The sequence below is a fragment of the Prinia subflava genome, chromosome 20, assembly GCF_021018805.1.
Source record: "Prinia subflava isolate CZ2003 ecotype Zambia chromosome 20, Cam_Psub_1.2, whole genome shotgun sequence".
In the NCBI taxonomy this organism is placed as follows: Eukaryota; Metazoa; Chordata; class Aves; order Passeriformes; family Cisticolidae; genus Prinia; species Prinia subflava.
In genome coordinates this window covers 4,544,526-4,561,485 of record NC_086266.1, presented here as the reverse complement: position 1 = coordinate 4,561,485, position 16,960 = coordinate 4,544,526, and the positions used below count along the sequence as shown (strand labels likewise).

Below are 16,960 nucleotides of genomic sequence, written 5' to 3'. Positions count from 1 at the left end.
CCCACACCCCAGTTTTGCCCGTCACGCAGCCTTACCGCACGTAGAGCGATCTCTTCTCGCTGGTGCGCAGCGAGCCGGAGCCCGAGCTCATGCTGCTGTTCATCATCTGCTCCCGCAGGTCGTGGATCTTGGACTCGAAGCGGCTGTACTCTGTGGGGACAGGGCTGGTTAGGGTGGGCACAGCTGCCCCCAAAGCTGCTTCCCAGCAAGGCCTGCCCAGGGTGGGCACAGCTGTCCCCAGAGCTGCCCCCCACGCCCAGCGAGGTCTGCCCAGGGTGGGCACAGCTGCCCCCAAAGCTGCTCCCCACGCCCAGCACAGCCTGCCCAGGGTGGGCACAGCTGCCCCCAAAGCTGCTCTCCATGCCCAGCCAGGTCTGCCCAGGGTGGGCACAGCTGCCCCCCGTGCTGCTCCCCACGCCCAGCCAGGTCTGCACAGGGTGGGCACAGCTGCCCCCTGTGCTGCTCCCCACGCCGTGCCCGCAGGGCATCCTGCCCACCAGCCCTCTGTCCCCGCACACAAAACTAAAGAGCTCTGCAGGAGTCCGGGGAGGGCATCTGGAGCAGGCAGGGCTCCGGCTGCTCCCAACCCCACCACAGCTTCCCACACAGCAGCTCAGGCAAGGCTGCTGTGACCTGCACTGCTGCTGAGCTGCAGCTCTGAGGGGATGGCTGGGCAGGGCTTGGCAAGCTGCTGACCTACAGAGCAGTTCAAAACACGCAGAGAGAGCGAGAGCCCCTCCAGGAGAGCACTGCCCACCGGCTGGAGCAGTGAGACACAACCACAGGCCATTGGGGGAGTCCCCAGGTATGGCTCTGCTGGCAGCAAAGACCTCCTCCTCAGCAGGAACGGGGAAAGGAAGGCAAAACACAAAGTGCCTGCCCTTGGAAAAGGGGCAGGGAGGAGAAATTCACCTTTTGGTTCTACATCCCAGCGGCAGAGACGTGCAGGGAGAGCTGGGGAACCCTCCAGAAGACAGCAGCACCTTCCTGCCAGGCAGCTGGGCAGGAGCAGCCGCCAGCCCGACCTTCAGCCCGGTGTAAAGGTCGGGCTGACATGCAGAGGGTGGAGGCACCGGGCCTCCCTACCCAGGGCTGAATGAGGAAAGTGCAGCTGCAGGAAAGCTGCTGGCACGGCCACAGCCCACACTGCCAGATCTCACCTCACACCCTTGATTTTGTCACTTGGGCAGATCCTGCAGTTACAGGTGAGAGAGGATCAGGCTCATCTGTGCTGCAGGACTTGCCTAGAAAGCCTTGTCCATCACCCAGTGGTTTAGATGTGGCTTGGATTTTAATTCTGGGAAGGGGAGCACAGCAGCTGAGCTGTGGAGGCAAGAGCTGGCTGCAGAGCAGAGCCAGAGCTGTGCTGGGGCTGTGGAGCCACATCACACAAGGGGAGCAGCAACACTGCTCAGAAATGCTCTGTGGGCTTTGTTTGGGAGCCAGCCCCTCTCCCATGCACTGTCAGTGCAGACAAAAGCAGGGCTGGGGTTATGGGATGATGCAGCTCAGCATTTCCTGACTCTATGGGTATCCCCCTGCTACACCCAGTTGCTCAAGATACATTTTTACTTAAGGATTGGAACAACAACAAAAAAAAAGCAGTACACACAAAAACTGCCAAGTGGCACACAGAAACTCCATGTGAAGCCCCTTTTCCTGCCATGCAACATCCAGAGTTGCTGCAACACCAGGCAGGGTCAGCTGCTTAATGTGGAGACCATGAGAACCCCCAGGTGCCCCATGCCAAGGGGCACCCACTGCCTCACCTGCCTTCCTGCTGGCAGAGGGAGACACAGAGGCAGCAAGGCATGGACAAGGCTTATTTTACAAGAAAAGTGAATTGTGCCACCAAAGCAGCACCAGGGTTTTACGGAGCTTTAGCAGACTCCACATCTCTTGCCCCACACAGCTCATTCTGCCCTGGAATACCCACAAGTTCCTGAATCCCAGAGGAACATCTGTCAGAAGCAGGTACAGCTTCTTCTTAAACTCTCTTTGGTACAGCAGGGCTGTTTCCCCCAGAAAGCAGCACTCCAGCCCTTGTCCCCAGGCAGGTTATCACAGCCCTGCTGGGGGCACAGATCCCACACACACCCTGAGGGCAGCCCTGCTCCTGCTGCACAGACTCACATCCTCTACAACGAGTGTGGAGGATGCACTGCCTGGGACTGGACTGGAAACACAGGGCAAAAGGAGATTTCTCCACCCCTAGCACAGGGTGGGAGTGTTAGAAGGGTGACCTGTGGGTGCCACTGCCCTGCCAGAAATGGCATATGCATCCCCCTGCATGCAGCCCAGGGGCAAAGCTCTCAAGGGCCCCCATTCCAGCTGGGGCACTCCACAAAAAGGGACATTCCCAGTTTTGCTGGAGTGGCCACGCTGCTTGGAAGGGTGGGAAAAGCCCAGTGACGTGTCAAGAAGCACAAACCAGGCCGGCTGTGGCAAACTGAAGGACACAGGGCTGCTCTGGCTTTAACCCCAGAGAGCAAACACAGTCCTGCCCTAGGAAGGGTCTTCCAAGAAGCCACAACACCCATGTGCTCCAGCAAAGAGTGGGGGAGCAGCCAGCCCCAAAGCAAACCTGCTGCCTCCCTCCAGAGCAGGGGAGGCAAGAAAACCACAGGATTGAGCACAGGCTACTCCAAGGTGCCATGGGCACCCCTTTAACTGCACATTAGAACAGTCTGAGACAATTACCAGCAGATCACCCCCAGCAAGGAGCGCTCCTGCCTTTGCTCCCTAACTTAGGGCCACCTCAGCTCTGCACCTTGACTCTCCTGTGCAGCTGAAACCCTCCCAGGAAGCTTGCCCAGGGAGGTGAGCCAGGGCTGATCCCCACAGCGTTCAACACGTTCAGGACACGTTTATCAAGCCTGGAAAGTATGTAACAGGTGAGCCGGCCCCTCTCACCCTGAGTGCCATCGTGTGCCAGGATGTTTGCCCTCCTCACTCAGCAGCTGGACAAAAACACCGCTGTACCCTCCCACTGCTTTTCCCTTTCCAGGCTGTGGGTGTTCCCAGAGCTGGTCTGATTCTGTCCCCTGGGGTGAGCTCCGTGCTGGGAGTGCAATCCCTGAGTGTGAGCAGGCTGCACACCACCAGCACCAGGCAGGGGTTACCTGCCTGCCCCAAGGATCCCAGAGCCAGCACACGTGTGTGACACACCTGCAAACACGCCCAGCACGGCCAGCAAAGCCCTGGCTCTGCATCTGGGCACCAGGAGACAGCACAAAGGAGAAGGTGTTGGCACAGAGGGGAAAGCAACTCCTGAGCACACAGAAAGCCCTGTACCCAAACACTTCTGCCCAGGCCCAGGCTGGGCCATCAGCAGAGCCCAGAAATGCTCAGTCACAGGTCTCAGCCCAGCCACTCGCAAAAACTACCAACAGCTTCAGCCCAGCATTTTAGCACCCTGACCCCGGACACTTTCGCTCTGCACAGACACATCCCTCCACAGGCCCAGGAAAGCAGAAGCACAGCCACAGGGAAAGATCAGAAGCTTTTAAAACTCATTGCACAGCCCTGGAACTTCCCTTTGAACAGACTAGCCATAATGTGACTTTTTGTATTTTCAGGTGAGGGATGTCAAAGGTTTGTTTCATGGGGTGTGAGGAGGGGGAATTGCCAAATCCAAGCCCTGGTGATAGCAGCAGGCAAAGGTCAGAGGGAGAAGTGATCAGAGGGAACAGATCTCACAAAAACTCCGAGGAATCATCGCTCTCCCTCCTCAACAGCAGGCAGCAGTGGTCAAAGGTGCTCAGAAGAAATGCAGGACAGCAGCGCCTCTTGCTAACCTTTCTTGGTTTGGTCTTTGCTTCTTTTCCCTCCTAGTGTCTATCAGGAGCAAACAGGGAGGGCCCCTCATCCCTTGAGACCTGCCCCAGCAGCCTCCCTGCCCCTTTGGAGCCCCAGCGAGGTCAGGCACAGAGCACTCATTCAGCACCCCAAGGCAAGCCCTGCCCACGCTCAGGTACGAGACACAGGTGCCATCCTCCACCCCTGCTAGAGGGGAAGAACTTCTCAAATCCCCTTTCCACCAGCATCTCCTCCTTCGGCCATCCTACAATCCAGCCCTCCACAATCCTGCTCTTTCCACACGGCAGACATAAAGGCAAACATTTGAGAGCACACGGCCTGTGAGCCTCACCCACACCTGGCTCACACCAGGGAGATCTTTCTCCATGACTCCCAGCCCATCAAGTTCTGGAGCACTGAGGGCAATTCCAAGACACAACAGCCTGTACTCCACAGCCACAATGCTGCCTTCCCCTTCCCTGTGCCGGGTGCTGCTGCCCACACGGGCCAGGAACAATCACAGACACAGAAAGTCACCAGCTACAACACACTGACATTTCCGCCTTGGTCTAAGGGGGTTTCAAAACATCTCGTCCAGTTTGACATTTCAGAACCATTCATGGTTGGCGTCTTTGCCAAATCTCAAGTGGCAAAGGGAGCCAGAAATACGAGAACATTAAGCGCTTCCTGGAAAGAAAGAAAGAAAAAAAAGCCAAAACAAACAAACCCCACACCCACAGCACAGCCCTGAGCAGCACCAATGACTCGGCGCCCCAATGGCCTCTGCCATGGGATGGAGGACAGCGGGACAGTGCCCAGCGATGCCGGCCACAGAGAAGGCACGAGGTGAAGGGCATGCCTAGGGTGGGACACGGGCCTCCTTGGAGAGGACTAGAACAGCTGGTGGAGAAAGCCAGCGGAGCCCAGGACGGACACCCATTCCAGCGGACGGGAACGGCTGCATCCCGGGCACGGCCGCAGCCCCGGGATCAGCCCTGGCCCCTCGCTGCCTGCCGGGGCACCCTCCCAGCGCTCGCCCTCCCAGCCCCGGCCACGCTCCAGCGCTGCCGCCCAGGGCAGCTTTGTGCGGGCAGCTGCCGCTCCCTTCCCGCTGCCCCTGGCGGGACCACCAGCCCCCTCCGCTGCCGAGGGAATGTGAACCAGCCATAACGAAAGGCTCGGGGTGACGCCGCAGGTGGGATGCTCAGAGGTGGGGACGAGCCCCAACTCAGCAGCGACGCCCCGGTTCCAGCCCCGCCCGCACCGTGGCCGCCCTCCAGGACCCCCGAGCTCTGCCGACCGCGGGGGCGCTCCAGCAAGGCCCGTGGGACCCCACGGAGCCGGGCCTCGCGGCGACGCCCTCCAACAAGCAGAGCTCTTCCCCCTCCCCCGAAGACGACCCCGTCCCGTGGAGCCCCCGCGCGGCCCCGGTGCCGGCGGGGCCGCCCGTGCGGCGGTGGGCGCTCACCTGCAGGCGGGGCGGCCGCGGCCCCGCACCCGCCCGGCCCGCACACAAAGCCGCGCAGCCACGGCCGGCGGGACGCCCAGGCCCCGCCCCCTCGCAGCGCCGGCCAATCGCCGCCCGCCCCGCCCTCAGACCACGCCCCCTCTCGCCGGCGCCTCGCCTGCAGCCCCCCACCCCCGGCCTCCCGACCCGCGCGCCCGCCAGCGCCACGCCCCCTCATGTGCATAACCACACCCACCTCATCTGCATAGCCACGCCCATCACTGCATGCCCCGCCCGCCCCTCCCTGGTCCCGGTGCCGGTGCCGGTGCCGGTGCCGGTCCCGATGCCGGTGCCGGTCCCGATGCCGGTGCCGGTCCCGGTGCTGCTCGCCCGTGGCGGTACCTTCGGGCCGGTACTGCGCGATGATGGTCACCGTCTGCCCCGCCCGCTTCAGCGCCGCCGCCGCCTGCTCGTGGGTGGCGTTGCGAAGGTTCACGCCGTTCACCTGCAGGGACAGAGCGGTTCCGCTCAACCGGAGCCACGCGGGCAAGGATCGAGAGGGTCTGCCCGGCGCCTCGGCCCCGCTGCACCGCCCCCGGACCGGCACCCACACTCTCAGAGCCTCATCCCTCTGCCACTGCACCCACAGTGCCACGCCTGGTACCGGCACTCCCAGTGCCGGCATCCCGGTACCTGCCCCCGGCTAGCCCAGGCCCCCACCGCGGGCATCCCGGGGCCGTGTCAACACCTCCGCACCCGGAATGAGTCCCACAGAGCTGTGCCTCGGGTGGCCGTGAAGGGGCAGAGGGTGCCCCACCAACTCACCGAAAGGATGCGGTCTCCCCTCCGCAGCTCCCCGCTGAGGTCAGCAGGGCCTCCAGCCAGGATGAAGGACACAAAGATCCCCTCGCCATCCTCCCCTCCAACAATGTTGAAGCCCAGGCCGGTGGAGCCTTTGTGCAGGATGATTTTCCGGGGCTCCCTGGAGGGATATGTAAGGAACAGGGAGACATCAGGGTGAGGAGCAGCAAAGCTGGTGACAGGATTTTCTGTGCCCAGGGTTTGTGGCACGTTGATGGGGCTGGAGTCACCCGAGTGCAGCCTGGTGTGACTCAGCCCCCAGCACCGTGGAGACTGACAAACCAGAAGAGGTGACAGGCGGTGTGACATGAGACACAGCATGGACAGGGACAGAGCACCCACCGTGAAATGGCACACAGAAAAACTGAACTGCATGGTGGCATCAGATGCCATGAGCCAGGGGAGTGGGATCAAGCCCCTCCACAGCATGGCAAGCGTGCCTACAACCCCATGCACCCCTCCAGTGCCACAGACTCTGCACAGCTCAACAGAAGTCCTAAATTTTTTGATGATGAGTTAATTCTATCACAGCTCAAACAATAGGCAGGCAAAAGCAGGAAGACAGCCTGGCATCGCAAAACTCCTGCATCAGTTTTTGTCTGGGAGAAAAAAACAATGTGATGGGAACAAAGGCAGCTCCCAGCTCAAGCTCTGGATTGAAATAAGGAGTAAATGATGCCAGACAATTAGCACAGGCTGACTGTCAGCCAGCATGATACTGGAGACCATCAGTGCATCTGCTATGGCTGGATCCTGGGCACTGCCTCGGGTACCACAAGGAGCAAAGGCCTGACATTGAGCTCAGCAGCCTGATCAACCCCTCACCTGCCAGGTATCAGAGGGAAATCTCTGGGTTGTGTTAGGAAAGGTGCAGGAGCCCAGGCACCCTAAAATGCTGGCAGACTTGTGCTAAGAGAACGCTGGGGTTGGGGGGGGCTGGAACACACCAGAATCAAGAGATCAGGAAAACCATGAAAATGCTCTGTCAAAAGTTTCTCAACCCCAAGTCTTCAAAATGTTACCAGTTCTTGGCTTAGGGACAGTTGTGAGGGGGCAGGGAGGGCTGCAGCCATCAGTCCCTCTGCAGCAAAGCTGTGCCTAGGGCTAGAGTTCTCTCAGGAGAAGAAATAGGTCAGGTTTCTGGGTCTGCAAACCCTGCCTCCAACCAGGAGATGAACTTGCTCTGCCCCTTGGGTTTTGCTGCTGCCCAAGCAGCCTGCAGGAGGCTCAACCTCAACTCAGTGTAGGGGGAATCATCCCCAGCACCTGAGGATCAGACAGTTTGGTGGAAGATAAAGAGACACTACAAGAATCAGGAGAGGAAATGAAGCCCCAGACAGGTACATCACAAGTCTCAGTCATGATGTGCACTCTTGGCTTCCATCCATGTCACTGGAGATGTGATTAGGATCCTCCAGGCAGATCCCATGCTGAGTGTCACAGTGTTAACACTGGGACCTCAGCACAGAGCAGCTGAGGGGATCCTGTGGGCTGTGCTGGGTCTGCAGTGGTGGAGCTCACTGGAATGCAGATTATTTGGTTCCCAGCCCTAGGTGCTGCAGGACGTGAGGGTCACTGGAGCCACAAACACATCTAAGCAGCACTTGTGCCCATGGGAGAGGCTGGATACTGAACCTCTGCTTTCCCTCAGGAATGGCTGGCAAGAGCACTGTCCTGGGAAGCATGAGGGAAGTGCTGAGCCCACTGCAGGCTGGATCTGTTGGGCAGCAAGGGGCTGTGTCTGGGCACAGGGGCACACTGGTGCCAGCCTGTCTGCAGTGGGGCCCTCCACAAGGCAGCACCATCCTCTAGTGGCCACCAGCACGTGCTGCACCAGGGCCACTGCCAAGCCAAGGCTGTGCCATTGCCACTGCCAAACCACCACTGGGCCACTGCCGAGGCATTGCTATGCCACTGTCACTGCCAAGCCACCACTAGGCCACTGCCGAGGCATCGCTCTGCCAGTGTCACTGCCATGCCACCACTGGGCCAGTGCCAAGCCATCATTGTGCCACTGTCAGGTCATCCCTGTGCCACTGGCACTGCCAGTCCAATACTGAGCCACTGCTGGGCCATCGCTGTGCCACTGCCACTGCCAAGCCACCACTGGGCCACTACCAAGCCATTTCTGTGCCACTGCCACTGCCAAGCCACCACTGGGCCACTGCCAAGCCATTTCTGTGCCACTGACACTGCCAAGCCACCACTGGGCCACTACCAAGCCATTGCTGTGTCACTGCCACTGCCAAGCCACCACTGGGCCACTGCTGAGCCCTCACTGTGCCACTGACACTGCCAGTTCAATACTGAGCCCTCACTGTGCCACTGCCACTGGCTGTGGCCAGCCTAAGCTGGGTTGCTCTCTCTGCTCTCTAGCCCACAATGTTGGCACATGTCAGAAGGGACATCCTGGTGGGACCTGTGTCTCTGGTGTGTTTTCCACATATTGGGACTCAGTCCCTTCTGTGGTGCACTGTAATGGCAGACAGCACTGCTCCTGCCTGTGGCATCATCCCCCAGTGCCCTGAGAGCACAGAAGCTGCTACACCTGGTGAGGATGCAGTGCCAGAAAGAGACTCTAGAACTGGCATTGATAGTGCTGAGACCAGTGGGAGAGGTGGGGTGCGGGTGGAAGGCAGTGCTGCACAGGCCATGGCGTGCAGACACCCAGCTGTGGCTGAGCACCAAGAAGGGAGAAAGCCCCATGACATGATGAGTGCAGACACTCCCCAGGAGGATTGCAGACCTGACGGCAGATGGCAAGTCAGGGTCTCCCACTCCAGCATCCACCACTGACCTGTAAAATGGGAGAATCCTGGACAAAGCTACTGCATCTTCCACTATGGGCACACTCCCAAAAACAGCCTGCAACCTTGTTCCAAACAGCAGAGCCAGCCCTAAGCTTAAGTCGAGGGTTGGTCCTTGGAAATCAGCCTAAGCCCTACAGTCCTGGCCCTGGGGGTAGCACATTCAGAGCACAGGCCCCACGGCTGTGACAAGAAGAGGGTAAGCTGTAAGAAGCAGCAGGTAGAGCAGGAATTTCCAGGTCTCGCTCTCCCACCCTCAGCTTGAGGCTTTGGAGAAGTTTTATACTGCATTTAGGCTCAGAGCAATGTTTTCTTTGTGCTTCTCTTTATTTCCTGGCTTCAGGAAACAAACTTGTTCATGCAGCATAAAGGATTCTGCTGGGGCAAAGGGCGCTGTGCCAGGGCTGGACAGGAGGCTGCAGTCCCTGAAATGGCACCTGAGTGCAGGTGGTTTGGGATGCCAGTCTCAGGGATGGTGGGAGGGAGCCCACTTGTTTACAGGGCTGTGCTCCCCCTGGCCCTTCACCCCTGGCACAGCTCCACCTGGGGACATCCTGGGAGCCTGTGACACTGCTGGATGGCACCATAAGGGCAGGGAACACCTTGTGTTCCAGGTATTGTACAATAAGCAAGAGAATGAAGCTGAAATGCAGTTGTGTAAGGCTGGTGAAAGAGTAGGAGAGGGACTGGAGAGGGAGTGAATGCAGCAAAGCCAGAGCTGGACACAGCAGGGCTGGTCTCAGGGGGCGAGCACAGAGCTCATTATGGGGACCTCAAGCATTGCACCATGCACCTACAAACGGCCTTTGGGGGCTCTGCACTGGCAGTGGGGGTGATGTCAAGCCCCCACAGAGGGGAAGTGAGGGAACGAGAAGGAGCATGGTAGGGATGCTCATGCCTGTGCTCACCTGGTGAAGTCATCGTCTCCGATCATGTGCCGAGGGATAGGCGAGTACCGGGACGGAGTCACCTGGGGAGGGATGGGATAGGCAGGCTTGCTCTCAACGCTGCCCAGGTAGCCCAGACTGGAGTTATGGCTTATGTGGTTGTCAGCCAAGGCTGAGAAGGCTGCAGGGGAGGAGAAGGTCATCAGGAGCAGAAATTCACACGCAGTGAGGACGTGGAGACCAGCCCAGCCCTGCTCCCCAGCCCGCCCCGCTCAGGTGCCCCGCGTGCCCATGGCGTACGTACTGCTGGCGTAGTCGGGGGGCGCGTACATGTCGTTGAGGTGGATGTTGCCAGGCTTGGCCACTTTCAGGTACACCATGTCAGAGGTGTTCTTCAGGGCGGCCACTGCCTCCTCGTGCCGCACATCCTGCAGGTTTGTGTTGTTCACCTGCCGGGGGAAAGGGCTGGGTGACACAGCTGAGCAGGAGGGCAGGGGCCAGTGAGGGAGTGGTTTTCCACAGGGGAGGGTCCTAGATTACAATGTAAGGTGTGCCCAAAGTATGTATTCTATCACCATCTTCAGGAACTGTTGGAACCAGTATTTCCCTTGCCCCCTCCCTTGCCCCCTCCCTCCCTCCCATCTCCTGTTCATGGGCCATCAAGGCCTTGCCCCTGACTCACAGGTAACTCCCTCCAGGAGCTCTCTCTGTTCAATGGGCAACCAAGTCACCGCATGACTCATAGAATATCAGCCCACTGTGAGATGCTCTGCCCAGGGGGAGGAGCCAGGCATTCCCACCTGGATATAATCTGGGATTTACCCAGTGGATTCCCAGAGGACAAGAGCTAGCAGACCTTTCTACAGGATCACTGCTTCAACAAGACTGCTTCATCTGGACTGCTACCACCACCCTAACTAACACGGTGTCAGGTTGTATTCTGACTCTCAGTGGTCTTTTGTACTATTGCTTTTATTTTATTTTTTTTTTCTTTCTCCTATTAAATTGTATTTCTGACTTGGCGTCTCTCACTGGTTTTGCTTTCAAACCAGCACAGGGAGGTGCCACAGTAGCTCCAGAGGCATGGCCCCATCACCTTGGCTTTGGCCCTCCTGCCTGCAGCCATTACTGTGCCTGCCCTCCCACAGCAACACCCCAGCAGGAGCCCCAGGGAAGAGGGGTGAAGCTGCTGACAGGATGGGTGCTGGGGTTCAGGATCAGCACTGCGTGACAGTGGAACCTGGATGGTTCAGGATCAGCACTGTGTGACAGTGGGACCTGGATGGTTCAGGACCAGCACTGTGTGACAGCGGGACCTGGATGGTTCAGGATCAGCACTGTGTGACAGTGGGACCTGGATGGTTCAGGATCAGCACTGTGTGACAGTGGGACCTGGATGGTTCAGGATCAGCACTGTGTGACAGTGGAACCTGGATGGCTCAGGATCAGCACTGTGTGACAGTGGGACCTGGATGGTTCAGGATCAGCACTGTGTGACAGTGGAACCTGTTCAGCTTCACCCCAGAGCTGGCTGTGGCTGTGGGGCTTACCGCAAGCAGCCGGTCCCCGATCTGCAGGCGCCCGTCCTTCTGGGCAGCACCGCCCTCGATGATCTTGGTGATGTAGATGCTGTTGTCCCCAGGGATGTGCTGGTTCCCAATGCCCCCTGCAATGCTGAACCCCAGGCCTGAGGGAGAGTGAGAATGCAGGTGAGGGACAGACAGACAGACAGACAGACAGAGTTCTGGGCTGGCACCACAGCCCCTGTGCCTCCCTGGGCTTTGCACCCTGCCCAAACTCAGCAGGCAATGGGCCACCATTGGGGCCAGCCTGGCCACCGTGCACTGCCCTGTGGGTGTGTCCCACACCCTGTGCCCCACAGCATTCCACGCTGCTGGGCCACCCTGCAGCATCCTGCACTGCAGCATTGCCACCCCACATCCTGCACCCCCAGTGAGGCTGCCCCCTTCTCATGACATCTCACACGGTCCTGTGGGGCAGTGGGGCACCCTGGCCAAGGGAGCAGAGCGAGGGGTTCACCTTTGGGGCCCTTCATCAGGTTAACCTCCATGATGGTCTCAGGCGGGGGCTGCCGGCGGCGCACCACGAGCCGCACCACAGGGCCGGCTTCCTTCAGGGCCTCCACGGCTTTGCTGTGCACCACCTCAGACACGTCCACGTCGTTCACCCGCAGCACGCAGTCGTTCACCCTGCGGGCACAGGGTGGCCCTGAGCGTCCCTGGGGAGCCACCAGCCCACGCCACCCTCCTCTGGTCACCTCTGCCCCCTTCCTCCAGCCATGCAAATGAGAGATGCTCATGCTGGCCAGATCATGCCCTGCTGGGGTGAGAAAGGGGTCTCTCACAAAGCTGGGGAGAGTGGAGCTGGTCCCTATAGGGCAACACTGATGGAGATGGGAGATGAGAAGGAAAGCTGGATCCCTGCCCTGGGCTGTAGTGGGATGGAGCCTGATACAGGGAGGGGAGGATGGGTGGCTATAGACAGGAGGCTGGTGACCAGAGATGGTGGACATCCCTATCCTGAGGGGATCTGGCTGTGGGAAAGAGATATATAAAGGCCAGGGACCATGCTGGGAAAAGGGGCTAGGCCTAGAGGGTCCATGCAGAGATCCTGGGCGACAGCCTGACCACTCCCCCAGCCCTGTACTCACCCTAGACGGCCATCCATGGCTGCAGCTCCCCCGGGGATGATCTTGGTGATGAAGATCCCCGGGTCATCTGGAACATGGGGGTTGTCGATGCCTCCCGCTATGCTGAAGCCGAGGCCGGAGTTACCCTGCGGGAAATCGAACGCCGCGTCTTTCCCCCAGGGGCAACCGCTTGCTGCCAGCCCTCCCGAAATGGTTCCCCCCAGCCGTGGGACTGCCTGGGGCACAGGAGCCCTCACAGCATCTGTCACACCCCGGGGTGCCCGGCTCGGGGGGCAGAGGGAGGGATGGTGGCCGGAGGAGAGGCTGGCGCTCCTCAGCGGAGCGCAGCAGCGTGGAGCACTGAACAGATGGAGTGGGAGAGTGGGAGCCGCCGAGGACCTCCCTCACCACCGCGTCTCCACGGAGAGGCTGAGGCAGGCGGGGAGCCGGGGGAAGAGGAGGTGGTCCTTGGCGGAGAAAGCCTCCCCTTGCTGGCTGCTCCCCAGGAGGAGACACCGCAGCCTGCACTGCTCCGTGCCAGTCAGCAGCAGCCCACTCCTGGCCCTCTGCACCCCGGGATGTGGCCCTGGCACAGAGCCAAGCTGGGGACCAGCAGCGCTGATGCCAAAATTTACAGGTTACGGTGGAGGTGGCTATCAGGATGGAGTGGGCTCTCCAGTTCTGTCTCCTTTCCCTCACAGACATGCTTGGAGCATCACTTGAGCTTCTCCTGCCGAATTATGCCTGGGGGGAAGGCAGGGACCACAGCTCATCTCCAGGCCATTTCCCTAGCATCTCAGGACTGAGTGGCTGTGGCCCTGTGCTGCCTCTCCCACTTGCAGGATCCTCATTAGTGACACACTCACAGGCACTGCTTCCAGATCCATGCTTGATGCAAGTGGACAATTCCTGCCTTTTTTGCTCTGCCTTGAAAATCAGATGGCTTCTCGCCTTATTTCCTCATGTGGAAGAGCTGACACTTAGTCACATACTATTGTGCCTGCCTCTCTCCTACTGGAGCAGGCTCAGGCCAAGCTCTCCTGGCTCCCCATGGCCCCAGTGCTCAGTGGGAGATGGGGGATGCTCTACTCTTCCAGGGGACCTGTGGCACTGCAACTCCATCTCCCCAGGATAATTTAGCACTGACAGCCAGCTGGGGCCTGCACTTCTCTCCAGCAATTTAGCCCCGGCACCATCTCTTGCAGCCATGCAGAGCTGCCTTCATGAGGCTCATGACACAGCAGCAGGAGCCACCAATGCCTGTCACTGCACAGCGCTCCCAGATGCTCTCTGGCCAGCTGGGATTTGGCTGGTATGTGACACGGAGGCATTCAACAGTAAAGGGTCTGAGGCTGCTCTCTTTCCTCTGTGCTGGGTTCTGATTATCCTGTGCCTAGCTCAAAAAAAGCTCCTGACTGTCACAGAGACCAGGCCTGGCCTCAGCAAGGCAGGTGAGATTGCAAAATGATCTCCAGCCATTTGTTGTGCCTATCTATGGAAGGTCCTTGGTTAGCTACAAAACCTGGAAATCATCTGGGATGTGTTAATTTTTGTTTTGATAAACCTCAAAAAGGAGCTCGAGGGATTTCTCAGCTGCCATCAGGGTTGATCCCAGGGCAGCTCCTGCTGTGGACACATGTATGGTGGGTAAACACAAAGCCATGTCCCTCTGCAGATTGTGTTTCTGCTATTATTGCCCCCCAAGTGCTGCTGCATTTACACTTGTGTTTACAACAAAGACAAGGGTTAATAACAGTGACTGACCAGTGAGGTCAATTCTGGAAGCCAAACAGCCCAGCAAGAGGACAGCCTCACCTGCAGGCACCAGGGTGCTTCTCCTGCATTAGGACAGGATTGTTGTATCCCACCAGGAACCAGGTGAAGGGGAAGGACCTGGATATGGTCCATGCTAGCCCAGGCTGCTAAGCAGTGACATTCCCTCACAGTTTCTTGCTCTTGGAGAATGAATTGCTGCTTGGGGCTTTGAAATGGGGGCATCAATGAGTGTTGCCTATCTGTGTGGTCCTGCCAGCTCTTCCCCTGTTCCCACTACGGGCTGAGGACAGAGGATGCTCTGAATCCCTCAAGCAAGGCTTTAGCCTGTGGCTCGGGCCCGGAGCAAGAAGCACTTAGCCCAAAAAGGAAGGAACCCCTGGGCTGGTTTCGTCAGGCACACCGGGGAAGCGGTGGGTGAGGCGGCAGCCCCAGATAACCTTCCGTCCACCCACCTCCGTGATGCAGAGCCAAGGGAAGGAGGGAGATGACTAAAGGCAGAGAGGAACAGAATAATGAGTGATGTGTCTTCCCCTGCACCGCCGGCCCCGCGGCGGGGCTGAGCCTGGCACGGCAGCGAGGGGGAGGCAAGGTGTGCCCCGGAGAGCCGCGGGCAGCCTCCCACCACAGCCATTCCCAGCCAGCGGGGCTGTGCCTGTCTCTTGGAGTAAACCCCGGGCCAGCTTTTCCCCTCCCTCTCCATCCCTCCTCCCCTGCTGCTTCCTGGGCAACCAGAAAGCCCTTGGTGGTGCTGGATAAACCCACGAATGAGGGGAGATGGTGTGGCACATGCCATCACCTCTGTGTTGCCAGCAAAGAAAAGGCTTGAGCAGGAAATTCCTCCACTGTGGCTTGTTTTACTAAATAACCTGCTCTTGTGGCTTGGCATCCCAAGGCCGTGTGCCCCAGGGTGCCGGGGAGCCTGGTGGCAGGGTGGCTTTGGTCCCCGTGTCCAGCCCTGTGTCTGCACAAGCCGAGCTCCCCACTCCCCTGTTTGCTGACAAAGGCAATGACAAAGAGCCCCCCCTCCCTCCCCATGCTCTGCGCTGCTGGGTTTGTGGGGGTGGGGGTGTGAAAGAGGGAGGCAAAGGAGAATCCCTCCTCCCTCCCTTCTGGAGGGGTGTGCAGGGGGAGAGGGCAGCAGCAAGCCCACCCTGGTGGGGGCCAGGTTGGCAAAGGAGGTGCAAGACCCGTGAAAGCCTCCAGGGAGAGCGGGGAGCAGAGAAAACCCCTCCCCATCGGCTGTGCGGGGATGCGGGGGGAGCTGCGGCGGGGGTGGGCGAGAGGGAGGAGCTGCCGGGGGGTGAGTAAGGAGTGCTTACCCTTTCCAAGACGATCTCTTCATATTTGAACATCCCATCACTGCCATTCATCTGGAGAGAGGGAGACAGCGTGTTACGACTCTCTGCTGGTCCCGGGGGAATTTGTTTTTCCTCGCTGACAGCTGAACATGAGGAATCCAGCCCAAAAGGTGCACCATCACCGCTGAAAAAACCTTAAATGCAAGTGCTTGAGCCTGCCCTGGAATTAAACCATGTGCTGCTTTTCTCTCTGGGCATGAGCCAAAGCCCACTGACTTTAATGCACTTCTGTGCAAAGCCTTTATTCTCCCAGCTCATTTCTCCAGCCATGAAAAGGAACACAACCGAAGGCACAAAAAGAAATAACACCTTTGTTACGCAGCATATAATTAACCTCAGGAACTCACTGCTTGAGGAAGGGAAGAGAGGAGGTCGGTCCATTTAAAGGGAAAAAAATGTCTGTGCATAATAACATAATGAACACCTTTAGCAGCTTATACTTTTTAAATCTTTTCGTAGCAGGACTGTATTAACAGGAAATTCAGAATAATTTATTCCACTAAATTAGTTGGGTGCAAAGGAAAGAAGGTGTGAGAGAGTGGGGCACAGTAAGAGGTGAAAACATCATGATGCCCTTATGTACAGAAATGGTGTAGCCTGTCTCAGTGCTGCACACCACACTGATCCCCACGCTTAAAAGTCTCCATACCCAAGGTATCAAAGCAGAGCTTTTGGAAACATAATGAATAGAAACAAAAAGGGATGCAATTGTAGGCTGTAAAATGGTAAATGTAGACTCAAAAACAAATCCATTTTCCTCATAATCAACAATGCACAGGAAAAATGCAGCAGTTTCACTCCAGATCATCAGGATCAGGCCAGAAAGAGCTGCAAAGGTCTAAAATTTATCAAGATTTGCAATGCAATTGGCTGCTGAAACATCCAACACTTAACAGCAACAGTTTAAAAAAAAACCTGAGCTGGAAGGGAACCCAAAGGGTCATGGAGTCCAACTCCTGGCCCTGCAGAGTCCCCCCAACAATCCCACCATGTGCCTGAGAGTGCTGTCCAAACCCCTTGAGCTCTGGCAGCCTTGGGGCCACAACCAATCCCTGGGGAGCCTGTTCAGCCCCACCACCCTCTGTGTGAAAAACCTTGTCCTAATGTCCAATCTAAACCTCCTCTGGCACAGCTTTTAGTCCTTCCCTCAGGTCACTGAGCACCTGAGAGAAGAGATCAGTGTCTGCTCCTCTGATTCCCCTTCTGAAGAAGCTGCAGCCTGTGCTGAGGTCTGTCTTCAGTCTCCTCCAGGCTGAGTAAGCCAAGTCACCTCACCCTTTCCTCATATGGTCTCCTCTAGATCCCTTACTGCCTTTGGAGCCTCCTTTGGGCACTCTCTAATAGCTTTATATCCTTTTATTGTGGCCCCAGGACTC

At 58.2% G+C, this 16,960-nt stretch overlaps 1 protein-coding gene across 5 annotated transcripts in view; it reads right to left on the bottom strand.

The window, feature by feature from the left end:
• The window catches only part of DLG3 (discs large MAGUK scaffold protein 3), a 75,029-nt gene that overhangs the window by 13,901 nt on the left and 44,168 nt on the right, over window positions 1–16,960 (bottom strand). For 3 of the 5 annotated variants that reach the window (XM_063416778.1, XM_063416776.1, XM_063416777.1), the window contains 9 exons: window positions 15,546–15,596; window positions 12,472–12,596; window positions 11,841–12,010; window positions 11,351–11,487; window positions 10,105–10,249; window positions 9,822–9,981; window positions 6,071–6,227; window positions 5,648–5,750; window positions 36–150 (listed from right to left, as the gene is read on the bottom strand). In XM_063416778.1, coding sequence (XP_063272848.1) covers window positions 36–150; window positions 5,648–5,750; window positions 6,071–6,227; window positions 9,822–9,981; window positions 10,105–10,249; window positions 11,351–11,487; window positions 11,841–12,010; window positions 12,472–12,596; window positions 15,546–15,596 — 1,163 coding nt within the window. Of the gene's footprint in view, window positions 1–35; window positions 151–912; window positions 1,057–5,266; window positions 5,381–5,647; window positions 5,751–6,070; window positions 6,228–9,821; window positions 9,982–10,104; window positions 10,250–11,350; window positions 11,488–11,840; window positions 12,011–12,471; window positions 12,597–15,545; window positions 15,597–16,960 lie in introns of those variants that run through there. The other 2 variants (XM_063416779.1, XM_063416780.1) reach the window with 2 other exon arrangements.